Source organism: Parambassis ranga, chromosome 4, assembly GCF_900634625.1.
Source record: "Parambassis ranga chromosome 4, fParRan2.1, whole genome shotgun sequence".
NCBI classification, from domain to species: domain Eukaryota; kingdom Metazoa; phylum Chordata; class Actinopteri; family Ambassidae; genus Parambassis; species Parambassis ranga.
The window spans coordinates 431,885-453,917 of NC_041025.1; the positions used below are offsets into that span (position 1 = coordinate 431,885).

Below are 22,033 nucleotides of genomic sequence, written 5' to 3' on the forward strand. Positions count from 1 at the left end.
AGGTCAGAGTTTTACTACTAAAATAGCAACCACAAGAACAAATAAAATGTCTCTGCCTGAATTCACATTATTTAAATTAAATGATTTAGTGTGTAGGTTTCTTTCATCCACCCTGCATTACAAGAGTTCAGTGGCCACAGGCTACCAGACATCAAGTGACCACAGCTAAAACTACGGTAAGCCAGGCTGTGCTAACAATAGCAGGCACATTTACAGGAATAACAGAGTCAAGAATAACTACCAGATCAGACATCTTTTGTTCACTGTAGCTTTTCTATCTTTATAAAGCAACAAATGCAGCTGAGTGCACATGAACTATACGAGGCTATTGTGTTAGTAGGAAAATTGACTTTATGGCTTTTCAAAATAAATGGATTATTTAGAGGGCAGCAATGTGTTTTTAACTTTGACAGATCAATTTTACAGAATTTATTATTAAATGTAGATGCAACTATCCATCATTTCTATTTGGCACAAAATGATAGTATTAAGAACAGAAAGAAATTCAAGCCATCTGATAAATTATGGATACATTATTTAACAACAGCTATATAAAGTTGACTTTGAAAAACTGTTGAGGGTTGGTTGTTGTTTTAGGACAGATGGCCTGGGGCACTCATTGAGTTGTCAGGCTTCAGCACTGCCCAGTCAGACCAGCATTGAGCTCTGAAATGGGACAGACTGATACAATCACAAACATATAACTGTCATCGGCCTTCATTCATCTAGATAGAACTCTACACAATTTCAAAACAAAACAACCTTTGTAGTTTTTGCAATTCTTGCACTATTACAGGCATAATGTCTTTAAAGAAACAGGAGTAGGCCTATGTTTATGCAGTGGTACAATAACAGGATATTGAAGAGGTTGCCCTCTGTGAAGTATGAAGATGGGCGCAACAGTGCCACCTGGTGCCTGCAGAGAAATTAAATATTTAAACACCAATGATTATTTCTCAGTGTAAAAACAATTAAATCTTTTTCTTGAACAAAGTTAAGAAAATTGGAATAAGTTTACTTAATTGGCACTTCGTACTTAATGTAAAGCTGCCTTAAATGTACACTAAGGTATCACAAACCTTTTTTATGTCAATCATTAAACTTAGAAACACATTTGATTATTCTTGTTTCCACGTTCCATTGTCATTTGGTATCGTGATCTTAGACTACAAATAAGCCTATGGCAGACTACAACTCCATACAGCCCCATGCAGCGGCTCTATCCCATGATTCCTCGGTGTGTGTGTGACCTCTCCGAGCACAGGAAGAAGAAGTGGCGCTCACGCTGTCTGGTGGTACGGACTGGCTAAGCATTGCTCATTTGTAGATCATGGCAGCTTCAAAGCCTGTCGAGCCACAGTCCGGGGCTGGATTACCCCGCTGGCAGCTGGCTCTGTTAGTTGGGACTCCAATAGTGCTAGGAGTAGGGGCTGTATACCTCTGGAATCGTAGCAGGACGAAGGAGAGGAAAGGGACCGGTGAGCGGAAAACACCAGAAGGCAGCGCCAGCCCCGTGCAGGGCCAAGACGGCGCAGCTCTGGCCAGCCGAGAGCAGGAGAACATGGTACCGTTCATGTTTTAATGGGCTCCTTGTGCCTTCGCCGGTAAAGCAGACCCCCCACGGTGTAGTGCCACCGCTTTTCTGGCGAAATGTGTCAGTGGCGTAAAAGTACAGTCAAGGACACATAACGTACAGTGTACACTGCCTGTACGAGAGCAAGGCCGATGGCACCGGTTCATCGGTGGTAGATTAGCCCGTGTTAATAGCTAGCGAGCTACCATGCTAGCGTTATCAGGGCACCCATGTTACCTAGCCTGCTGGGAACGCACACCTGTTAAGCACTCATTGCACTTGCAGCGTCTGGAGCCGCTGTACTCCGCACTCTGTATACACTGTCTGCTCTATGCTAGCAGGCTAACGCTGCTTTCCCAGAGCTGGGCGGGGATGGCTGTCAGCTCTCTGCTCAGCAAACACTGGCTGTTATCACTTCATGCGCGTTAGTCATAGTTCGTGTGCTTCGCGTTTTTAAAGGTTTGTTGGACACTGATACGCCTACAGCTGTACATTATAATATTAATCAAATAATCCCTATTTTAAACTATATGTCCTCTCAGTAACGATGGCAGTATTTCAATGAGAATTATATGATTAACTTGAAATGTACCTTTTTATATAAGCATGCTTTAAGACCAAGGTGATTCAGTATAATTGGGAAAATTGTTTGTATGGGGGCATTATGAAAGAATCGATTATTGCAACTTTACTTCAGCATACAGTGCAGTGTTGTAGCAGCACAGCAGTTCTGGTTTCAAAATTGTCAGTCAGTCAAAGTTCTCGTTTTGCACTGTTGACTGGTGTTAATCTGCCTCTTTCCCCCGACATAAATTGGCGCATTGATTGTTCATCTCAGTTCTTCTCTTAGTACAGGTGTAATCAACACATTGCCTTCTATCTTTCTCTCATTTAGAGCCCTTTGGATCGGGCCCAGGCAGCAAAGAACAAGGGTAACAAATACTTCAAAGCTGGCAAGTATGAGAATGCCATCCAGTGCTACACAGAGGCCATTGCTCTCTGCCCCACAGAGCAGAAGACTGATTTGTCAACGTTCTACCAGAACAGAGCAGCGGCCTACGAACAGCTGGTTGGTACCACATTTAATGTGCGGAAACTGATGTATTACGCATAAATACATTTACAGAGTTCTCAGTTGACTACTAAACGACTTTCAGTGTATATGCTCAAATGTGGCAACCAGTGCTGAGCATATTTTCAAAATGTAATACATCACATATTACTAGTTAATGTCTGCCATTTGAGTGTAGTTACTCCTTCTTTACTTTTTAGTTATAAACACAGAAACATGACAATTATGTATGGCGTCACCGTAGTAACAGGCTGACACAGCGTAGAACAATTCTGCTTATTTATCAGACTTTTATGTGTCATGCTGCTCATCATTCAGCTCTTTACTACTTTCCCATGTTAAAATCATACAGCCTGTGCTTCTTATAAACTTAAGGTATTATTCCATTTTTTAAGGTTATTGACTTCATATCATTCTTGTCTTCAGCAGTTTCTCTTTCTAATATTCAAGTGTTTTGATGGGAAAATATCTATGTCGCAACTGAAGAATGCCAATTAATTTGAAATTGAAATGTGCTGTTGTAACATGCACGACTGAGTTTGTAACATATAACACATAACAATATAATATTAATGTTTTATTAGTATTGCAATATATTACAGCATTACAGCAAAAACCTGGCTCTGTTAGCTAAAATCCTGTGTTTTTCGGGTAATGTTACTTTATTTATTTATTAATGTAACATTACTCTCAGTATAACTAGTCTGAATCTTCCATTTCAGCTAAAATGGACAGAAGTGGTACAGGACTGCTCTAAAGCAGTGGAACTAAATCCACGTTACATCAAGGCTCTGTTCAGGAGGGCCAAAGCTCTGGAAAAACTAGACAACAAGAAGGAGTGTTTAGAGGGTGAGACACACATTATTCCTAAAAAATGTTGTTTTTAAAGTTTACTTTGAGTGTAAGAACTTTCATTGACAGTCGGTTTTGTCCTTTCTGTACCCACCAGATGTCACAGCAGTGTGTATTCTTGAGGCCTTCCAGAACCAACAGAGTATGCTGCTCGCAGACAAGGTGCTGAAGCAGCTGGGGAAGGAGAAAGCCAAAGAGAAGTACAAGGTAGTTGTGTGCTTTCAGACACTTTAATTTCAGTTTTAGTTTTCTGGAATTATCAGGGTAAATAGTTTTTTGTTTTTTTGTAAACCTCTCACTTGCAGAACCGCGAACCTATGATGCCTTCTCCTCAGTTTATCAAATCCTACTTCAGCTCGTTCACTGATGACATCATTTCCCAGCCCCTGCAGAAGGGCGAGAAGAAAGACGAAGACAAGGACAAGGAGGGTGAGGCAGCAGAGGTCACAGGAAGGTCAGAATATATATATTTTTTTTTTACTTTTTTTACTTTATAAAAATATTTGCGTTTTATCAGGAGGGATGGGGAGTGGTGCTACAGAACAATAAGGTAGATAATATTCCATAGTGATCAGTGTCACTGTGTGTCAGTGTCAACTACATTAATATAATAAACTAAAATGAAATATAACAGGTAGGGTACCAGAAACTTTTAACAAACCAAAAACTGAATTTAAAGATGTTAGGTCAGCCATTTTGACCTGTGAAATATTACATTTAATACGGTATAGGTAGGCCTTGAGGGCACCGATGCAGGTAGCTGTGTGTCTGAAATAACTCATTGTGTCGCTAAAAACTGCCTGAGATTATGTTGAAGCCTCTAATACTTTAAGGTTGTACAAAGGTTTGTGTTAGGTTTATCAATAAATGCAAATGCAATCGAGGCAACTGGACTCAAGGATTGTTTTTTGAAGACGTTTTGCCACTCCCCCAAGTGGCTTCTTCAGTTCTGAACTTGCAGAACTGAACTCTTGGAATTGATTAAAAGTAATTCAGATAACACTTTCCTATTTCCTTAGCTCTGGCTATCTGAAATCAAAGCAGTACATGGAGGAGGAGAACTACGACAAAATCATTAGTGAATGCACCAAGGAGATCGAGTCAGGAGGCAGATATACAGCAGAGGCCTTGTTGCTGCGTGCCACATTCTACCTGCTGATTGGTAACGCTACTGCTGCTCAGCCTGATTTGGACCGGGTTATCAACATGCAGGACGCCAATGTAAAGGTACAGAATGTTTGTTTACCTTTAGCTATTTGACGATGCAGCTTGTTGGTTAGAATATATGGCACTGCAAATTGTTTATTTGGTTTATCAATAATTTCTGTCATTTTGATTTGTCTGGGAAACAGTCCTGTGACCATCTCAGTGCCCTCCTCAAGTGTAGCCCGTCATGTTCACATTATGGTCTATTAGTTTTATTCAGGCAAAAACACTTCTTGTTTTGTCCTGGCATCCATGGATGCCTATTTTGTAACAAAAAACACCCCTTACAATAATAGCAATAAAACGACAATGTTTTTCTGTTCTGTTATCCTCACTTCAGCTACGAGCCAATGCTTTGATCAAACGTGGAAGCATGTACATGCAGCAGCAACAGCCCCTGCTCTCCACACAGGACTTTAACATGGCTGCCGACATTGACCCACGCAACCCTGATGTGTATCACCACAGGGGTCAGGTATGTGTGAGGTTCATTTGATTTCTTTGATCAAGTTAATGTGTATAATGTGTCCAGGGTGAAGATTCTGACACACAATATAAAAGGTGCTTTGTGTTGCTTCTCAGCTGAAGATCCTACTGGACCAGGTGGATGATGCAGTGGGGGACTTTGATGAGTGTATCCTACTCAGGCCTGACTCTGCTCTGGCACAGGCACAAAAATGCTTTGCTCTTGTAAGATATTAACTAAAAGGACACTTAACTTATTAACTTAAAATCAAGTTTCCTTGACCATTTTTTATGTAACCATTAAACTGACAATTTAAAACTAGCTGTTTTTGTTATCTTTTGTTTTCTTCAGTATAGGCAAGCATATACTGGAAACAACCCTTCACAAGTACAGACAGCCATGGATGGCTTTGAGGATGTCATTCGAAGGTTTCCTAAGTGTGCTGAGGGTTACGCTCTTTATGCTCAGGTATGAAATGAAAACGTCAATTTGCACAACTGCTATTATATATTTGATAGGGTCCCAATTGAACGGATAACATTTACAGTACTGCTAGTAGGAAAATAAAATATAAAATGCCTGTTACTGTTGATTGTTTGTAAGTCCTAGTAAAATATTAACTTCAACCAAGACTGGAGAAAAAAAACACTTGTAGATAACTGCTTTGCTTTTAGTTTTAATGTACACTCAGATGTACCAAAATCTGCCTTTGAAATTGGCTCTGTGTATCACTGATACCCTATTAGCATATGCATTACCTTTGAAGGTCACCAGTGTAAGGGTTAATGTCATTTGGATTGTTAAAGTAGCATCATTAAGCCTTGCTAATGTGTTCAACCAAACGATGAGCTTGTCTTGTTTTCAGGCTTTGACTGATCAGCAGCAGTTTGGAAAAGCCGATGAGATGTATGACAAGTGTATCGAACTGGAACCAGATAATGCCACCACATATGTCCACAAAGGGTAAGCATATTGATTTAAAAATAACCCCTTCAATTTAAGGGCAGTTGAGCTGGCTGATGTTAATTTTCCATTTTGGTTTAATATCTGTGCAGCTTGTTGCAGCTTCAGTGGAAACAAGACTTGGACTTGGGTCTGGAGCTCATCAGTAAGGCGATTGAGATTGACAACAAATGTGACTTTGCCTATGAAACAATGGGAACTATTGAAGTTCAAAGGTGAGTTCAACAGTTTGATTCAGTCATCACATTATACTTATTTTTAAAATGCTCAACATAACCAGAACATTCTCTTTACAGGGGCAATTTGGACAAGGCAATAGAAATGTTCAACAAAGCGATTAACCTGGCCAAGTCTGAGATGGAGATGGCTCATTTGTATTCATTATGTGATGCAGCATATGCCCAGACAGAGGTAGCTAGAAAGTATGGCCTGAAACCCCCAACACTGTAATGTCTCTGCCCTTTAGCCAATCTCAGTCTTCATTGCTGATCCTAATCGTGTCAAAAGTGCAACTATCTGATTAGAATTTAAAATTGTAAAATGTACCTGATCATATGAGGGAGGGAAAATAGAGATTATATACAGTGTTTACATCACTTCAAAAGGAAAAAAAATCTATTCACAATCAAGCCCTGGGCAGAGCCACAGGAAGACACTGATTTGTCAGTGGTCGGGGTGTTCGTTTTATTGGTCAGGATAAAGAAAAGGGTTGCTAAAGAAACATTAATGAACCATCGTGTATACTTGTCAAAATCTGTGAAATGCAAGAATTAAAATGTGCGCAGTCTGTTGAAAAACCTTCTGGCTTTGAGGCTTTGGAGACACTTTTAAACCTACAGAGAATACTGTGAGAGCTTTATTTAGTTTTAACGGACTGTTCACTTAATTTATGCTGACCTAAAGGGTTTTTGTCCAGCTACTTCCTTATTGTAACATACATCGATAGTTCTGAATGCAAGATTAAAGTTATAGTCAAATGTGTTATGTGTTTGTAATACTGGAAATAATCCCATGCATATGGGCAAACGAAGAAGTTGGGATCCTTTTTTTAATGGTCAGATTGCCTGTGTGTATACTTTGTTCAGCATGTTCACTTTATAAATAAATGTAAATGCAATGCTTGTGCTGTCTTGAACACTAGAAAAATACAAACTGTATGAGATTTATTTTTTTTGGGGGGGGGGGGGGGGGGTTGACTAGATGAACCTAGCCAACTATATTCTTAGTTACTTTGAGAAAATTTATTTTGAGTTGCCTTTAGTGTCAGAACACGTCACCAGTGTTTTATTTCCTAGTTCACCTTAATTAAGAAACTTTATTTTCTATTTTTTCGTGAACGTTTATTTTTCATGCTACATTTGATTTCATATTTTGACAGATCTCTTTTAAATTTCTCACTGCCCAAGCTGGACTGTTCCCAGCCTACATGCATAGCACATTGTGTAATTTGGCTCTCATGTAGCATCCATGCACTGTTTAAACAATACAATGAGACCCCACTGCTGAATGTTTGCATGCCTGGGTTATTTTTACATTTTAGAAAACCAAGTTGGAAATCAGTCATCTGTCTTAGCAGTAATGGTATGTTTTTACTGAATGTGTATTGATACCAAAGAACCAAAGTATACATTCCAGCTGTGGGTGCTAAAATCATCTTGGTCAACCTTACAGAAACCTGACGCTGACATTCATCAATGATCTGTATGGTGACCAAAGTGAAAGAGAATCCGGATCCTAATAAAGTTAGAATTCTTGGAAGAAATTGCACATCTGAGATCCTTCAGCCAGTACTACAGCCTTCTGATTTACTAGGCTTTTAAGCAGGAAGTGTCAAAACTGTGACGTTCTGGCAGAAATACACTCTCATGACATTGTAGTTAAACTAGGCAGTTAAGCTAAGTTTCATTCTTTTCGAATTGGCGTGTTCATTGTTGCGCCTGTGTAATCTGATTTTATTGTAAAATGTATATATTAAAAAAATACATCATTGCAATTCACTGTAGCAGTCATTCCATAAATAGATATAGAAAGAGAATAATTGTTGCTTGACATTGTTACTGGAGGCAGTATGTGACCAGATTTATCACTGTATAGTCATGTAGGAGCTACACCTGAGATAAAATCAAAACATTAAACAAACGCAGGCTGCTGGATACACGAGCTGCTTTTAAATATGTCAGTGATGGAAACACACAGGTGTGAATAATCAGCGGTTGCTGGGTCTTACGTGGACCTATAAACTCACCGGTGGGTTTTCCTGCCATATCCTTTTTATTTGTTGGACGGGGAACCATTAGTGTGTAATATTACCCATGGTTGTCGTATGAGTGTTACTGTAGCAACGTCGATGTTGCTAGTAATTGTATTCAGCAGTAAAACGAGTTGCTCAGGAACAGCGGTGCACGACGTCTCGGCCGTGTTGACGGCATTTGACGTGTCTCCGTAAACACAGCAATGGCGGATGCCGTGGAGGAAGTTCTTCAGGGCAGCTGGTGAGCCCAAACAGTTGTTCATAGACAAACGCTTCTTAGAGACGTTGTGTTGGTTGTCACACAGTGCCGCCTGATTCACCTCACATCATTCCGTGTAAACTGCTTAAAGGTGACTTTAGGTAATTAATCAGATCTGCTGTCGGTGGATGACAGAAATCTGTGGTAACGTCAGCCAGCTAATGATAATTAGCCAAGTTGGTTCTCTTGAATCACTGTCTCGGCCATTGAGACGAATAAAAATCATTTAAGTGCTTTAAGAAAAAATTGTCGATGTATTTTATGTTCTCACCACTTTCTTCCTCCCCCGAAAGATACACAGGCACCAGCTAGCCAGTCAGCTAGCTAGCCAGCTAGCCTGGCCAGTGTCGAGTTCTCCTTCCCTTTAACTAAACCTTAGCGCTAAACCCAAATTCAATCTGCTTACCTCCTGTTATGTGTTGCACTCAAATGTATTCTGATTTCCTACATAATTACTCATTTTATTCGATTTGTTCGATTGTCAAAATAGACTGGATTCATCAAAACTTAATAAAGCCTTGTGATGGGACGTAGTCAGAAAGATATCCCGTCATATGTGTCCGGAAGAGGGTAACATTTAGGCTGCAAGTTATCAGAACATTGGTAACAAAGAGTTAACGGTATTAATAACTGCTTTTAACGTTGTTTACATTATAATAATAATTAACATAATGCACTTATATCTTATTGCTGAACAGTGGATAGACCCTGCTTTGGTAATGGTAATTTTCACAGTTGTGGGAGTTTGGTATGGTAGAGTATGGTCTAAAACTCGTCTGTGCCTCTAAGGGACCAGGATCTAGCTGAGGCTCTGGACTCTGGTGGTTCAGACATGGAGATGGAAAGGAGCATCGTTTCGGTCCAAGAGCACTCCATTCAACACAGAGCAAAGATGTGGAAGGTGAGAAGCATATGCAGTTTATTGTGCAGATGTCTGAAATTTCAATGTCCTGTTGTTAAGGTGGACAGAAGACAACAGGCTGCATGAACCAGTAGTAATGCTCAGTTGACACAGCTATTTTATTTATGTAATGTACTAAAAGATGCCGTACAGTAAAAACAAATACAACATTAAAAGTATTAGTGTCCTACATATCCCCCTAGTGTCTATCTTTTTAAAGAAAACAATATAAGGATGATAAACAGTACAGGCATGTATGTGCTGTGGGAGGATGTTCCAGAGGGTGGGAGCAGCTATTGACAATGCTCTGTCACCCAGGGTTCAGTACCTGGTTCTTGTGGCTGTGGTGATAGATTTTGTGGAGATATACAGTTGAATGTCATCAACATAGCAGTGGAAGTAAAGACCAAAATGGCGAATGATAGGGAGAATGTAGAGGATGAAGAACAGAGGACCAAGAAGCGAACCCTGGTGGATTCCCTGGGGCAGAGGTGTGACGGAAGAAATGCAGTTATTGATGCTGTTGGAGAGTTATTGTCGGTACCATGAGAGTGCAGTGCCAGAGATGTTGCAGTGGGTTTCCCGACAAGAGAGGAAGATGCGGTTGTTGATTGTGTATGATGAGGATGAAGAGATGGCCAGAGTGGAGATTGATGGTAATCTTGAGGAGAGCTGTTTTTGTGCTGTGTTGTCAGCAAAAACCAGATAATGGCTCATAAAGAAAACATTTGATTACATTTTTTGACTCTATGGGAAAAGTTAGCCCCATGCAGCAAGCAGCAGATTCCTACATGCAGGCCATGCAGTCAAAACGTTAACATGACTAAAAGCAAATCGACCAAACAGTAAGAATAATAACAAAAATTTCTAAGGGCTGTATTTTGCAAAAGGTTACACTTACAGACCTAAAACTCTGGATTTCTCCATAATATTGATGTACGTCAGTGAATTCTTTGAAAAATATCTGAGGGGGTTACCCAGGAGATGTGCATGAAGATGTGTTCCATTAAACTGTACTTGTTCAGGCTTCTTCTAATTATGCTGTCACATTGACATTGAGCATGCTCAGTGAGGTCTGTAGGCTCTTCTTTTTGTTTGACTGTACAATTTAAACATCTTAAACATGTATGTTTGGAAATGTGTTAAAGCACTTGGAAAGGATTTGAAAAGAATGGCGTTTTCCTAGTTGACAATAATTTTTTTTTATCATGCTAGCCCCTCGGATTGTAGGCCATTTTGTGTTTAAGTGTCCCCTTATCATCTGGCACCTCCATGTTTAGCTGTGAATCCTTGTTTTGTGTTGGCAGATTGCACTAAATGTCTCTGGAAAAGGAGACAGCCTGTCTCCTTGGGATGGTGTCCTTGATTTACCAGAACAGACTTTCATCTACAACCGCAGTCAACAGCTGATCGGTGAGTAATATGTGTGGATTTGCAGAAACAATAGCTCCTAGTCTGTATGGAAGCATAATAGAGTGAATCCAGCCTCTAACCCTTTTTCAAATGAGATGTGTACTGACTAGAAATTGATTATGTGTATCTTCATGCTGCAAATATGATGTGCTGCTAATATGTTCAGATATTGTAGTAGATGAAATATTACTTTAATCAATGAGTTGTACGTTTGCATCTGCTACAGGACAGTAGAAATCTGGTTGTGATATTCCAAAGTCTCAGCTGCTCTTTGGTTCTATTAAAAATTCTCTGTATTTCCGAAGCTGCCATGGCTTTTATGCCGTTTGCTTCCATGATAAGTTGAGAACAGATCTTGTGTGGTTTAGAATAGAAAATGTCGTTTGAAGATGATAACAAGCTGGTTTTTACAGCATAATTGCTATGTTTATTCTGATCAAATAAGTGTCCTTTTTCTCTGCGTTCTGTTTTTAAGTGTGGATCATGTGTTTATTGCTTATGGAAAGAGGTTACTACCACCACCCTTCTTGTTCTCCATGTTTAGACCAGCTTGGATTGTCTGAGGAAGAGAGCAGTAAAATGGTTTCTGATGTTGAATCTGTCGTCACTTTCTACTGCAAGTCGCGTAACATTACTTTCACCCCGGAGCTCAGTTGGCCCCACCTGCTCAAACCACTGCTGGGGCTTCGGCTACCCCGCAGCGACTTGTACAACTGCTTCTATGCTGTTATGAACAAATATATCCCCAGGTAAACCAGCTCAACACTGCTGTTCTTTCTATCACTGTCACACAGAGGCATACACTTTTACTGTACTGTTCAATAATGTGTCCATTTAAGGGACTGTGTGCCAAAAGGCCGACCCTTCCACCTGTACAGACTGCTGCTGCAGTATCACGAACCAGAGCTCTGCTCCTTCTTGGACACCAAAAAGATCACACCCGACTCCTACGCCATGAACTGGGTATGTTTGTTTTGTTTTTTTTTCTTGCCACCTGCTCATAGAGTGTAAGTGTCAATGTCTGAACTGTTATGTCCTTACAGCTGGGCAGTCTGTTTTCCAGCCATTGCCTTCCTGAAGTCACCCAGGCTTTGTGGGATTCCTACTTCCAGCAGGCTGACCCGTTTCTCATCTTCTTCCTCATGCTCATCATCCTTGTCAATGCCAAGTATGGATACAGTTAGTCAAAGCTATAAAGGTGTGACAGTTTTTTTTATTTATACTTGATTCACCTTTTGTTTACTTCAGAGAGACCATCCTTACACAAGAAGGAGCAAGCAAAGAAGAGATTATAAGTGAGTTTGTCCTGCTGGTATTTTCTTGTAGTTGTTTTTTCAATATCTTGTTAAAAAATTGGCTTAAACTCTTTTAATCACAGAAATGCTTGAAGCATCTCCTTCTCTACTGGAATCTGAGGATATTGAAGATTTGTTTTCATTGGCCCAGTATTACCAGAGCAAAACCCCTCTATCACTCAGAAAGGTAGTGCAGAGCGCAACTGTCCAAGTGTTGAGGGCAGCTATACAAATGAACCCATTTAAAAAATAACATTGTGTGTATCCATACTTTGTCCTGGTAGATGAATCAGAATCTGTTTGGGAGCAGCCTGGTGGCTCTTAAAGAGGAGGACACTGACCTGAGTCAGGCACTATGCTTCCCTGTGTCTGTTCCTGAAATACTGCAGGCCAACCAACTGCAGCAGGTCAGTGGCACTTGTGTGTAAGCAGTTTTAACTATCAAGGAGATGATTAAAGTTTACCACTCTAGTCATATGAGTTGAAGGAAAAAAGATAATGTGTATGCTCAAATGGAGTTTTGCTGTTTAGGAAGGGGTGCGTTTCTTTGTGGTGGATTGTCGGCCTGCAGAGCAGTACAATGCTGGACATCTGTCTACGGCCTTCCACCTGGACTCTGACCTGGTGAGACATTATTCTCTTTTAAGGAAATGATGTATAAATGTAATGTAAATGTCTTATGTTTACCTTTCCCCCACAGATGCTCCAGAACCCGTCCGAGTTTGCTCTCTCTGTGAAATCCCTCTTAGAGGCACAAAAACAGTCTTTAGAGTCGGGCTCCATTGCCAGTGGGGAGCATCTGTGCTTCATGGGCAGTGGGAGGGAAGAGGAAGACATGTACATGAACATGGTGTTGGCACATTTCTTGCAGGTAAAGTAGATGTGGAAGTAAGGCTTCATCTTAATAATTAAGGGTTGCAGCTGGTGTGATCCCATCACAAGATGACCTGATCTCTTGGTCTAATAATTGATTGAAGTCACAAGCTATATACAAGCATTTTAGCTAATTAAAGGCTTTCTGTTACAGAAAAACAAAGAATATGTCAGCATTGCTAAAGGAGGTTTCATGGGTAAGTACTAATATGCACATGCACAGGCTCCATTTTAAACATCCTTCTACTAAAACAACTACTATCCCTCCTCTGCACATGTCCAAACATCTCCATCTGTCCCATCCTCGTCTAATCCTAAAGAGAACCTCAACATCTTCGTCTCTGTTACCTCCAGCTCTGCCTTCTGTCTTTTCCTCACTGCTACAGTCTCTAACCATACAGCATAGCTACTCTCACCACTGTCTTGTCAATGGCACTCTTCAAAATGATGTTTACAAAATGATCTGGGTTTGTTCATTCTGTAGTGTGGAAAATAATGAGATGTGTAAATTAACAAAGATTTGTGTCATTTCAGCCCTACAGCAACATCTGGTAGACATGAATGTCGAGGGGCTTGACTCTTCATATGTCCACTGGATTGTTAGCACCTCTGGATCTCATAGCAGCCTCAGCTCCGCTGATGTAAGTGCCATCACGTACACTATGCTCAGATTTAAAAAAAAAATGTTTCCTTCTTCACATGGAATTTCGGCTCCTTTGTCCACACAGGGAGAGTCTCTGAGCAGCCCTGGAGACAGCAAAGGTGTTAAGTCTCTGGTCAACAAAATGACATTTGCCCTCAAGTCCAAATCTGTCAATGTAAAGGAGAAGATGATCAGCTTCATTGAGAATACCTCCACGCCTGTAGACAGGTGGGGAAACCTAATGCTCTTTTGAAGCCACACTATGACACACTGTTCCTCTTTGTTTCTTTATGGGTAAATGTCAAGTTTGTCTGCAATTTCAACCTGTAAGGACACAAATTAATATGATACAGGGAGATTTCAAATATATGATGCCTATCATAAACAAAATGTCAACAAGAAATTCCTTTCTGAAAACAAATGTAGTACACAGTAAGTATGCCAGTATTCTGAGGATGTCCTGCTACTTTCAAATTGGGTTTAATATTTACACCTCACTAAACATATTATCCAGTCTGTAGCTATTAAAAAAGACTTTTCTTCATGCACAGCTGAACCTGTTGTAATTTAACTTATAGTGCCTTGTGCCTTATTTCATGCTAGAATATCTTTCAATCTGACCTGGCCAGAGAAGGTGATTCCAGATCGGTAAGAGCTCCTAAACATTGAGCTGTTCGTCACCAGCATGCCCACTGGCTGTAGACCTGTGTCAGTCCTCTAGGACTGTAGGAGACTTAGTCACATTGCACATGCTTAATACCAGCATCTCTAACTACACCGCTCACTCATGTAACAACTTCCACCTATACCCACAGAGTATGGGGCAGCTGTATAGACAATAATTAGGGGTGGGACGGTTCAGGAAAAACATCCGAACCGTTCGGTACAGCTGTTTCGGTTCGGGGCGCGTGTTCTGTTCGGTTCTGGACATGCGCATCAAGTAATACAGGGAGGCGTTTTTACCACAGCATGGAGACGAGTGTTGGCAACTTGGCGTCTCTCTCGCTACATTTGGCGGCTTTCCAAACTTTCAAAAGCTACTAGTGACTCTCTCTGGTGACGTTTGGAGACTGACGTGAAATCATTCTGCAGTCAGGCTACTGTCCTCGACAAGCAGCTGCTGTGAGCTCCTCCCCGCCTCAAAACACTTACAGCAGGTCAGTCTGTAGCTTCACGCAGCAGGTTCAGCTGCAGCAGAGCAGAGACCCACAGCACTCTGCGTCCAACCGTGCGCAAAGCTGCCGCTGGTCCCGTCAGTGCTCACAGAGGGATGTAAATAGCATATTCCAATGGCAAAAATAAAAATAAAACCACGGACATCAGTAATGTTAGCTTAACCTAGCGTAGTCATAGAGTTTAGTCAAACACAAGTTCTCTGTCCGACGGTGGGAGTGTGTGCACACTTGTGTCTCTGTGTGTGTGTTTGTCTGCTCATGTGTCTGTGTGTACGCAGACAGCAGTGCTGAATTGTAAACGCACCATGCAGAGAGAAATGTCATGCTGCAAATAAGATCAATAACATGAGCTGTTCAGTTTGTTTAATAAAGGAACAAGGTGTTCCTGTTCTATAGGAAAGGTTTTCTTAAATGGCTTCTGTTATGATCTGGCGCTATATAGAAATTAAATAGAAATGAAATGACTTGACCTGATATAATGATGGAAACGCTGACCTGATTCTTAAATATGTTGAATGTTGGATAATTAGGATGTATTTTATGCTCATCTGGTATTTCCAGAGTGTTAAAAGTAGAAAAAACCTCAACAATGTAAACCGAACCGAAAACCATGACCTCAGAACCGTGATACGAACCGAACCTTGGATTTAGTGACCCGTTCCACCCCTAACAATAATGTTTCTTTAGTTTTTTCATGCTTTCACTAACAACATTAAACCGCTGATCACTTTGTCCTGCTGGGGCTGCTGCAGCCTTTTAGGAAGCATCTTAACATCCACTCACGAGCTGCTGTCTGTCTTGTAGTCGGAGAAACTGACTGAAAAGTTGTTTCAGGGTGAACCTCACATCTGTTTGCTTGGAGATGCACCAGAAAGTCTGTCCTTCCATTCCATTGGTCTCTCAGACGATAGCCAGGGCTATACAGAACCACAAAATCTACCAGAGTAATAGAAACACAAATGTATTTTTTTGTTAATAGCCCTAAATAAACATGGCTTATCTGGAACTCCTTGGAGAAGTATCTTATTCACCTTTTCTGTTTATTTTTAACAGCACAACCTGTGGCAGTAGCGCAGAGGATTTCATGTCATTGCTGTTTGTGTTGCCATTGTGTGTTTATTTGAGGACTGTACCACACCCTTCTCTCAGTTACTCAGTTATCGTTTGTTATTAGGCATGTAAGCAGCAGTGACCGCATTGGCAAACCTTACCGTGGAGTAAAGCCTGTGTTTAGTATCGGTGATGAAGAGGAGTATGACACAGGTAAAGGCAGATCAAACACAGCGAATTGTTCAAGATGTGTCTTTTATTTTAAAAAAACTTACCTGCATGTGATCTATCCACAGATGAGATCGACAGCTCATCCATGTCCGATGATGACAGGAAAGAGATCGTCAACATTCAGACCTGGATAAATAAACCAGATGTGAAACATCACATTCCGTGTAATGAAGTGAAAGAAACGGGTCACATGTTCCCCAGGTGAGCTGAATGAATTTCACAATATGTATAAAAATATTACTCACACGACGTGTGTTACAAGTGTAAATATTTGACTTGGATGGGATGTTGCATGACTTATCTCCTCTTAGTTAAAAAATGAGTGAAACTTAGCACCATTTTGTTTCCCTTTGTTTTTGCAGTCACTTATTGATCACAGCAACTCACATGTACTGCTTAAGGGAGATTGCTTCAAGAAAAGGCTTTGCCTATATCCAGTCCAGACAAGCACTGAACTCTGTGGTGAAGATCACATCCAAAAAGAAGCATCCAGAACTGATTACATTCAAGTTTGGAAGCAACAATTCAGCTGGAGTGGAGATATCGGCTATTGAAAGGTATCGTTTTATTATTTTTATAGTCTATATGCTAAGTTGTAGTTGAGACAACTGTGAGCGTATCATTTTCTACAAATTATATAGAATAGAAATAATAATGAAGTGTTTTGTTAGACTGAAATAGTATATATATTTATCAGTCTCGAATAGTTACATTTTTAAACTTTTTAATTGACATGTTTGGGGAATAAATAGACTCAAATTTCAGAGATCACAATGTGCTGGTTTAGGCACATTCACAGGGATATGGTCAGTGGCATTACTGTAATTATAATGGAAGAACCCCTGCAAGGCCAGTGTGCATCCATAGATGTAAACAAAAAATGCCAGAGGTTTTAAACTGCTGCCGCAAGAAACTTCCAGTCCCCTCTCCTTCACCTGATGTCCGCAGTATTTTTTATTTAATATTTGTTGTTTTTCTGATAGATTCAGACTACCCACAACAAAACAGGTCTACTATTTTTTGATGGTGAAAAGAGAAACCTTTATTTCTATAGCAATCCATCTCATTTGTAGAAATTATTTATCTATTTTTTCTGCCATAATAGGTTCTTGTGATTGTCATCTGATTATTGCTGCAATTTGTTGGTGAAGAGGAGCAGGCTCCGAATTATATGTCAACGCTCCGTTTCACCATTTCTGACAGAGCTCTGACTTTAGACGTGGTGCAAGAAGCAATAATGAGTAGATTATGTGACTAGTGCAGTTTACAAATCACTCTCAGACCTGCTCCTCACACACATAGGCCTACACTAGTGGACCGTCTCAAAAAATGGTTGTAAAATGTGACCTTTTGGTCCCCCCCTTTCTCTCAGATATCTGATACCCAATGCAGGCGACGCCACAAAGGTCATCAAGCAGCAGATCATGAAAGTCCTGGATGCTCTGGAGAGTGCATAAATGGAGATGATGGGGTCATCAACCTCCTGTTCACAACCCATAGTCTGCCAAGAGTGAAACCTCCTCCCACTCTCCCTCGGCTGTCCTCTTTCCTGGACAGATCCCGGTGCAGTGTTAAATGTGAAGCCCTGCGTGTCTGTCTATGGGACGTGGGTACAGCGCTGACTGCGGACCTGTGGGGCAGGCTGCATGTGTTGAAATTTAGGTGCTCTGCAGTCATCCCACCATTATCTTCCACTAATTTAAAATATATATTGGTTATTGTGTATGTTCTTCTTTACCATTATAAAAATATGGGGCAGCGTTACGGTGCAGTTCTGCTTTGATGACATGCTTCTCTGGCCTTAACGTAGCGTGCTGGCCGACCAGTAGCAAACTTGTTTAAGCCAACACCTTTTGCTTTTGACTCATTTCTGACATTGGTTTTGTTGTGAACAGTATTGCATTGCTCTTACTATGTTGGTTAGCGTTAACATCCTGGTCAGACAGTGAGCACGACTGAGCTAGCTTGAACATATAGATCCCAAAAACAGCAGTGCGGACACGAGGCTGGATTCCTACCACAAATGTTTTTGAAAGCTTTTCTTATCCTGCAGGCCGCCTTAAATAGGAATTAATTGAGGTGTTTATAAATATGTAATGTGTATATAGTGTCTAAAATGCTCTATATCAGCACAGACCGTTGCAACGTCACCTTAAAGGCATATCCTCATGGCTAGAATATGCAGTGAAGCCAGTTCACACAGTTTGAAGTTCCCCTCATTTCCAGAATGAGCCCTGGTTCAGTTTGTCTTTTAAATATAATAATATTAACGTAACCTCAACTCATAGCTCAGAAGGCGTCGTCGACAGGAGGTTCAAAGATTGTTGTTGGTAAGATTTTCCCAGATAACTAAAGGAAATAATTTGACCCTCTGATCATGTTGGCATTTGAGATGTTGCTGTAACAAGGAATGTGCTTTGTATCTTCTAGCACAGCTTTGAAGGGAGCAAGAAGTGAATTTGTTTAAATGAAAGTTAATATGCTGTGTGTATTTCTTTTCATCTTTTCAAGTTGTGTCAGCTGAAACAGAGCAGCTTTAGTTTGCTTACCACTATTGCCTTTGGCCTTATGCCTGTGATGTGTGATATTGGCACCAGCAGTGGCAACATATCACAGTATACTGCTGCTTCTCCTCCAAACGACATCTGTTTCACACTTTTCCTTGCTCTGGCTTATTTATTCATTTGTGTTGAAGTCTAGTGGTATTAGCCTGGGATTAAAATGCCTCTCTTATGAATGCTGTTGAAACTTCAATCCAGAGACATCTTCATAGTGACGGAAGGCACATTTAAAATAAGGACAAGAAAAACCAAAAACTTGAATTAAAGACTAAATCTCCACTCCAGTCTTTCATAGCATTCCTGTGTAAACCATGCTTTATGTTGTAATTTGTAATTTTGTGATATTTTTCAGTGTTCTTACTGACAAACATCCTTGACTGGGAGTCATTTAATCTCTAACATCACTGGCAAATGATGTCAAAGGATGGAAAAATACATGTCTCAAGTGTAATTTGCACCTTAATGTACTGCTGTTATTTTCTCAGCATTTCTGTTTTTAATAAATGGAGAATATTTGACTGCAACTGCAGATCACTGTTGTCCTTCAACTTGGAACAAAACTGATATTAACTGCTTTTTACTGATATGACTGTCCTGATCTAAAATGTATAAATATGCTGTGCAGTTCTTTCTACTGGTTAATCACCAATAATACACAGCTATGAAGCTTTTTTCCAGCCCATCAATATCTTTGCTTAAAGCTGGTATAACTGTTAGATCAGTCATTTTTAAGGTGGCTGATGGTGTACTTTAATTTTTCCCAGCAATGGTTAATAGCTGGGTAAGCTAGTTTTTATCACAATCTCTTTTCCCCCATAGGGGTTCAGATTTAATTAGTTATTGATTTAAAAAAAAAAAACAGGAAGTAACAGTATTTATTATTATACATTATTCTGTTTAACATTTTAGCTTCATTGGGAGAAAAAAAAAGTAAAAAGTATTTACACTTTTTTTCCATGGTTTTACAAAGTGTAAATAGACTTAATATTTTGTTCACTTAATGAAGCTGGGCTAGCTATCAAGAGATAATCTGAGGTAAAGTAGTGGAGCTGTCTTGTATGACAGGAGAGAGCAGTTAAGGAGTCAGCTAAATATATATAGCTGGCATAATAAACTGGCCAAAAGAAGCCATAGAAGCCACTGATGTGAAGACAAGGAAGCTCTTCACAATGCATGGAGGACTTCACCCCAAGTCCAGCATCCTGAGGCTGTACACTCAGAGGAAGGAAGAGGCCGGGGGCTGGTGAGCATCAGAGCCACCATCCAAGATGAAACGGCAAAAATCCATGAGTACATCAGGAAGATGGCCCCAAGCGATGGAATACTTAATGAATACCTCAGGCAACAGAAGCCCGATACAGAGGAAGAGGAGCAAGAACCATCATGGCAGGACAAGCCCCTCCACGGAATGTACCACCGACAGATACAGGAAGTGGCTGACATCGAGACATCGTACCAGTGGCTGGAAAAAGCTGGACTGAAAGACAGCACAGAGGCACTTATCATGGCAGCACAGGAACAGGCCCTGAGCACAAGATCGATAGAGGCTGCTCAGTCCAGAAGAGGATCCGAGATTGAGGAAGACATACCACCCAGGAAGGGGTGAGAAAGGGAATTTTATATATACATACACATATATATATAATCCTTTAACATGTTTAATGTTAAAAATGTTACATGTAGGTTATACTGTTGTACATGCAGTGATATATATAGCATGTTATATTGATATTGCAATGGAAGCCTGTAGTTTTCAATAAACTGTAAACTATTTTTCTGTTTTTATTTCAGATTTTTCAGAACCTCTAACATTTTAATCATACCATCTAATGCTGTCAGTCATTTACAGTCAGTCTTCAACACCGCTTTTTGACTTAAAACTCATCTTAAATCCAGACAAAACCAAGTTCATGCCATATTTAAATGCTAAATCAAAGCCTCAACCTGCCACAAATCACCACCTTACAGGGCTCTCAAATACAGTTTGTTAATCAGTATAAATATGTTAGTACTGGTTCCTAGAGCCTTTGTTCCCATGACGTGTTTAAATTGTCTGTTCCGAAGGTTCGGTCTGAGCTGGGAAGAAGGCTTTTCATTTTTCTGCCCCCACTGCATGGAATCTCCTACAGAACGCTTTAAAATAGAGCTGGCCTCTGTCCCTTTGAAAGGATTTTAAATGATAGAGAAGCTAAACAATGGGATGATTGTTGTTATATTGTCTGTAAACTGTATAGTCATATGTGTTCATTGATTGTTTTGGATTGATTGGCAAAGGACATGTATATTGAGTTGCTGCCTGTCTTGGCCAGGGGATTTTAAATCTCAATGAGTCTCTCCTGGTTAAATAAAGGTTACATTTAAAAAATACAATTATTAAAAATATTTTATTCTCTTACTGTTGTCCAGGAAATGATAAGATTGTCCGGGCCTCTACGACTGCACACACAGCCTCAAGTGTTCATGTATGTGACTTATAGCTTATTAGCAGAACCACCAGACATCCATGCAGGTTCAATGGTATGGTTTTATTTTCCATTATTTAAAATATAGAATGTCTCATATAGGACATGAACCACTACCATCAGGAAAATGGTTCAGAGCAATAAAAAGAACAGACAGACAGGCGCTGCTGGTGGATTCTCCAGCTGCACCCAAAATGACCAAAATATCAACTTTGAAGCTCAAAAAGCCCCAAAACAAACTGAGGGGTTCAGGCCCAAATGCATAAGAGCTTTACAGTCAGGGGACTTGTTCCGAGGAACTAACCACACTTTACAGTCTCTACCTCCATTGTTGTACAATAACAGAAATTCAGTCAAAAAACACCGGTTCCCTAGGAGGCTAGGTGATTTTAAATCAGCATGATAAATCAGTCATTAGTAAGTTAGGACCTTTACTGTAAACATTCATTGAAACCAATGTTTTTAAACCAAATCATAATGTTATCAGAGTTACATACATGCAGCACAGGTTCAACCATTAAACTCCAGGTTTGGATAACATAACCTATAGCAATAGGTTGAACATTTGTTTTCAATACTTGGGTTATTTTACAGCTTCCAATTTCATTTTTATTAATATAATCAAGTACATGACATAATTCTTCATGGCGCGTTAAATCGGATAATAGTCATTGATAGGAAGACTTTATGACATTAAGATTAAACCAGATGCTTTAGTAATGTTGACTGTTACAGGGAAGCTGTGAGGAATGACTGCAGCAGGCTGTCGTCACAGGACACAGGCTCA

At 40.2% G+C, this 22,033-nt stretch overlaps 2 protein-coding genes across 3 annotated transcripts; both read left to right on the top strand.

Annotated features, from left to right (window-relative positions):
- The first annotated feature begins 1,253 nt into the window (after positions 1 to 1,253).
- Positions 1,254 to 7,253, top strand: tomm70a (translocase of outer mitochondrial membrane 70 homolog A (S. cerevisiae)). Its single transcript, XM_028404612.1, has 12 exons — positions 1,254 to 1,564; positions 2,469 to 2,642; positions 3,368 to 3,494; positions 3,595 to 3,704; positions 3,803 to 3,951; positions 4,517 to 4,724; positions 5,044 to 5,178; positions 5,286 to 5,393; positions 5,521 to 5,637; positions 6,035 to 6,132; positions 6,225 to 6,347; positions 6,429 to 7,253. The coding sequence occupies exons 1-12, from the start codon at positions 1,331 to 1,333 to the stop codon at positions 6,580 to 6,582; spliced, it is 1,737 nt and encodes a 578-aa protein (XP_028260413.1). The 5' UTR covers positions 1,254 to 1,330; the 3' UTR covers positions 6,583 to 7,253.
- A 1,283-nt stretch (positions 7,254 to 8,536) lies between these two features.
- On the top strand, positions 8,537 to 19,308 carry tbc1d23 (TBC1 domain family, member 23). 2 transcript variants are annotated; one of them, XM_028404269.1, is made up of 19 exons: positions 8,537 to 8,624; positions 9,432 to 9,543; positions 10,851 to 10,956; positions 11,501 to 11,705; positions 11,796 to 11,919; positions 12,000 to 12,124; positions 12,205 to 12,251; positions 12,335 to 12,438; positions 12,536 to 12,658; positions 12,783 to 12,875; positions 12,952 to 13,122; positions 13,279 to 13,321; positions 13,659 to 13,765; positions 13,853 to 13,995; positions 14,371 to 14,415; positions 16,117 to 16,205; positions 16,289 to 16,424; positions 16,586 to 16,780; positions 17,596 to 19,308. In XM_028404269.1, the coding sequence occupies exons 1-19, from the start codon at positions 8,587 to 8,589 to the stop codon at positions 17,678 to 17,680; spliced, it is 2,091 nt and encodes a 696-aa protein (XP_028260070.1). In that variant the 5' UTR covers positions 8,537 to 8,586; the 3' UTR covers positions 17,681 to 19,308. The 2 variants fall into 2 exon arrangements, with proteins under 2 accessions (XP_028260070.1, XP_028260071.1); XM_028404270.1 differs by lacking the exon at positions 14,371 to 14,415.
- The last annotated feature ends 2,725 nt before the right edge of the window (positions 19,309 to 22,033 follow it).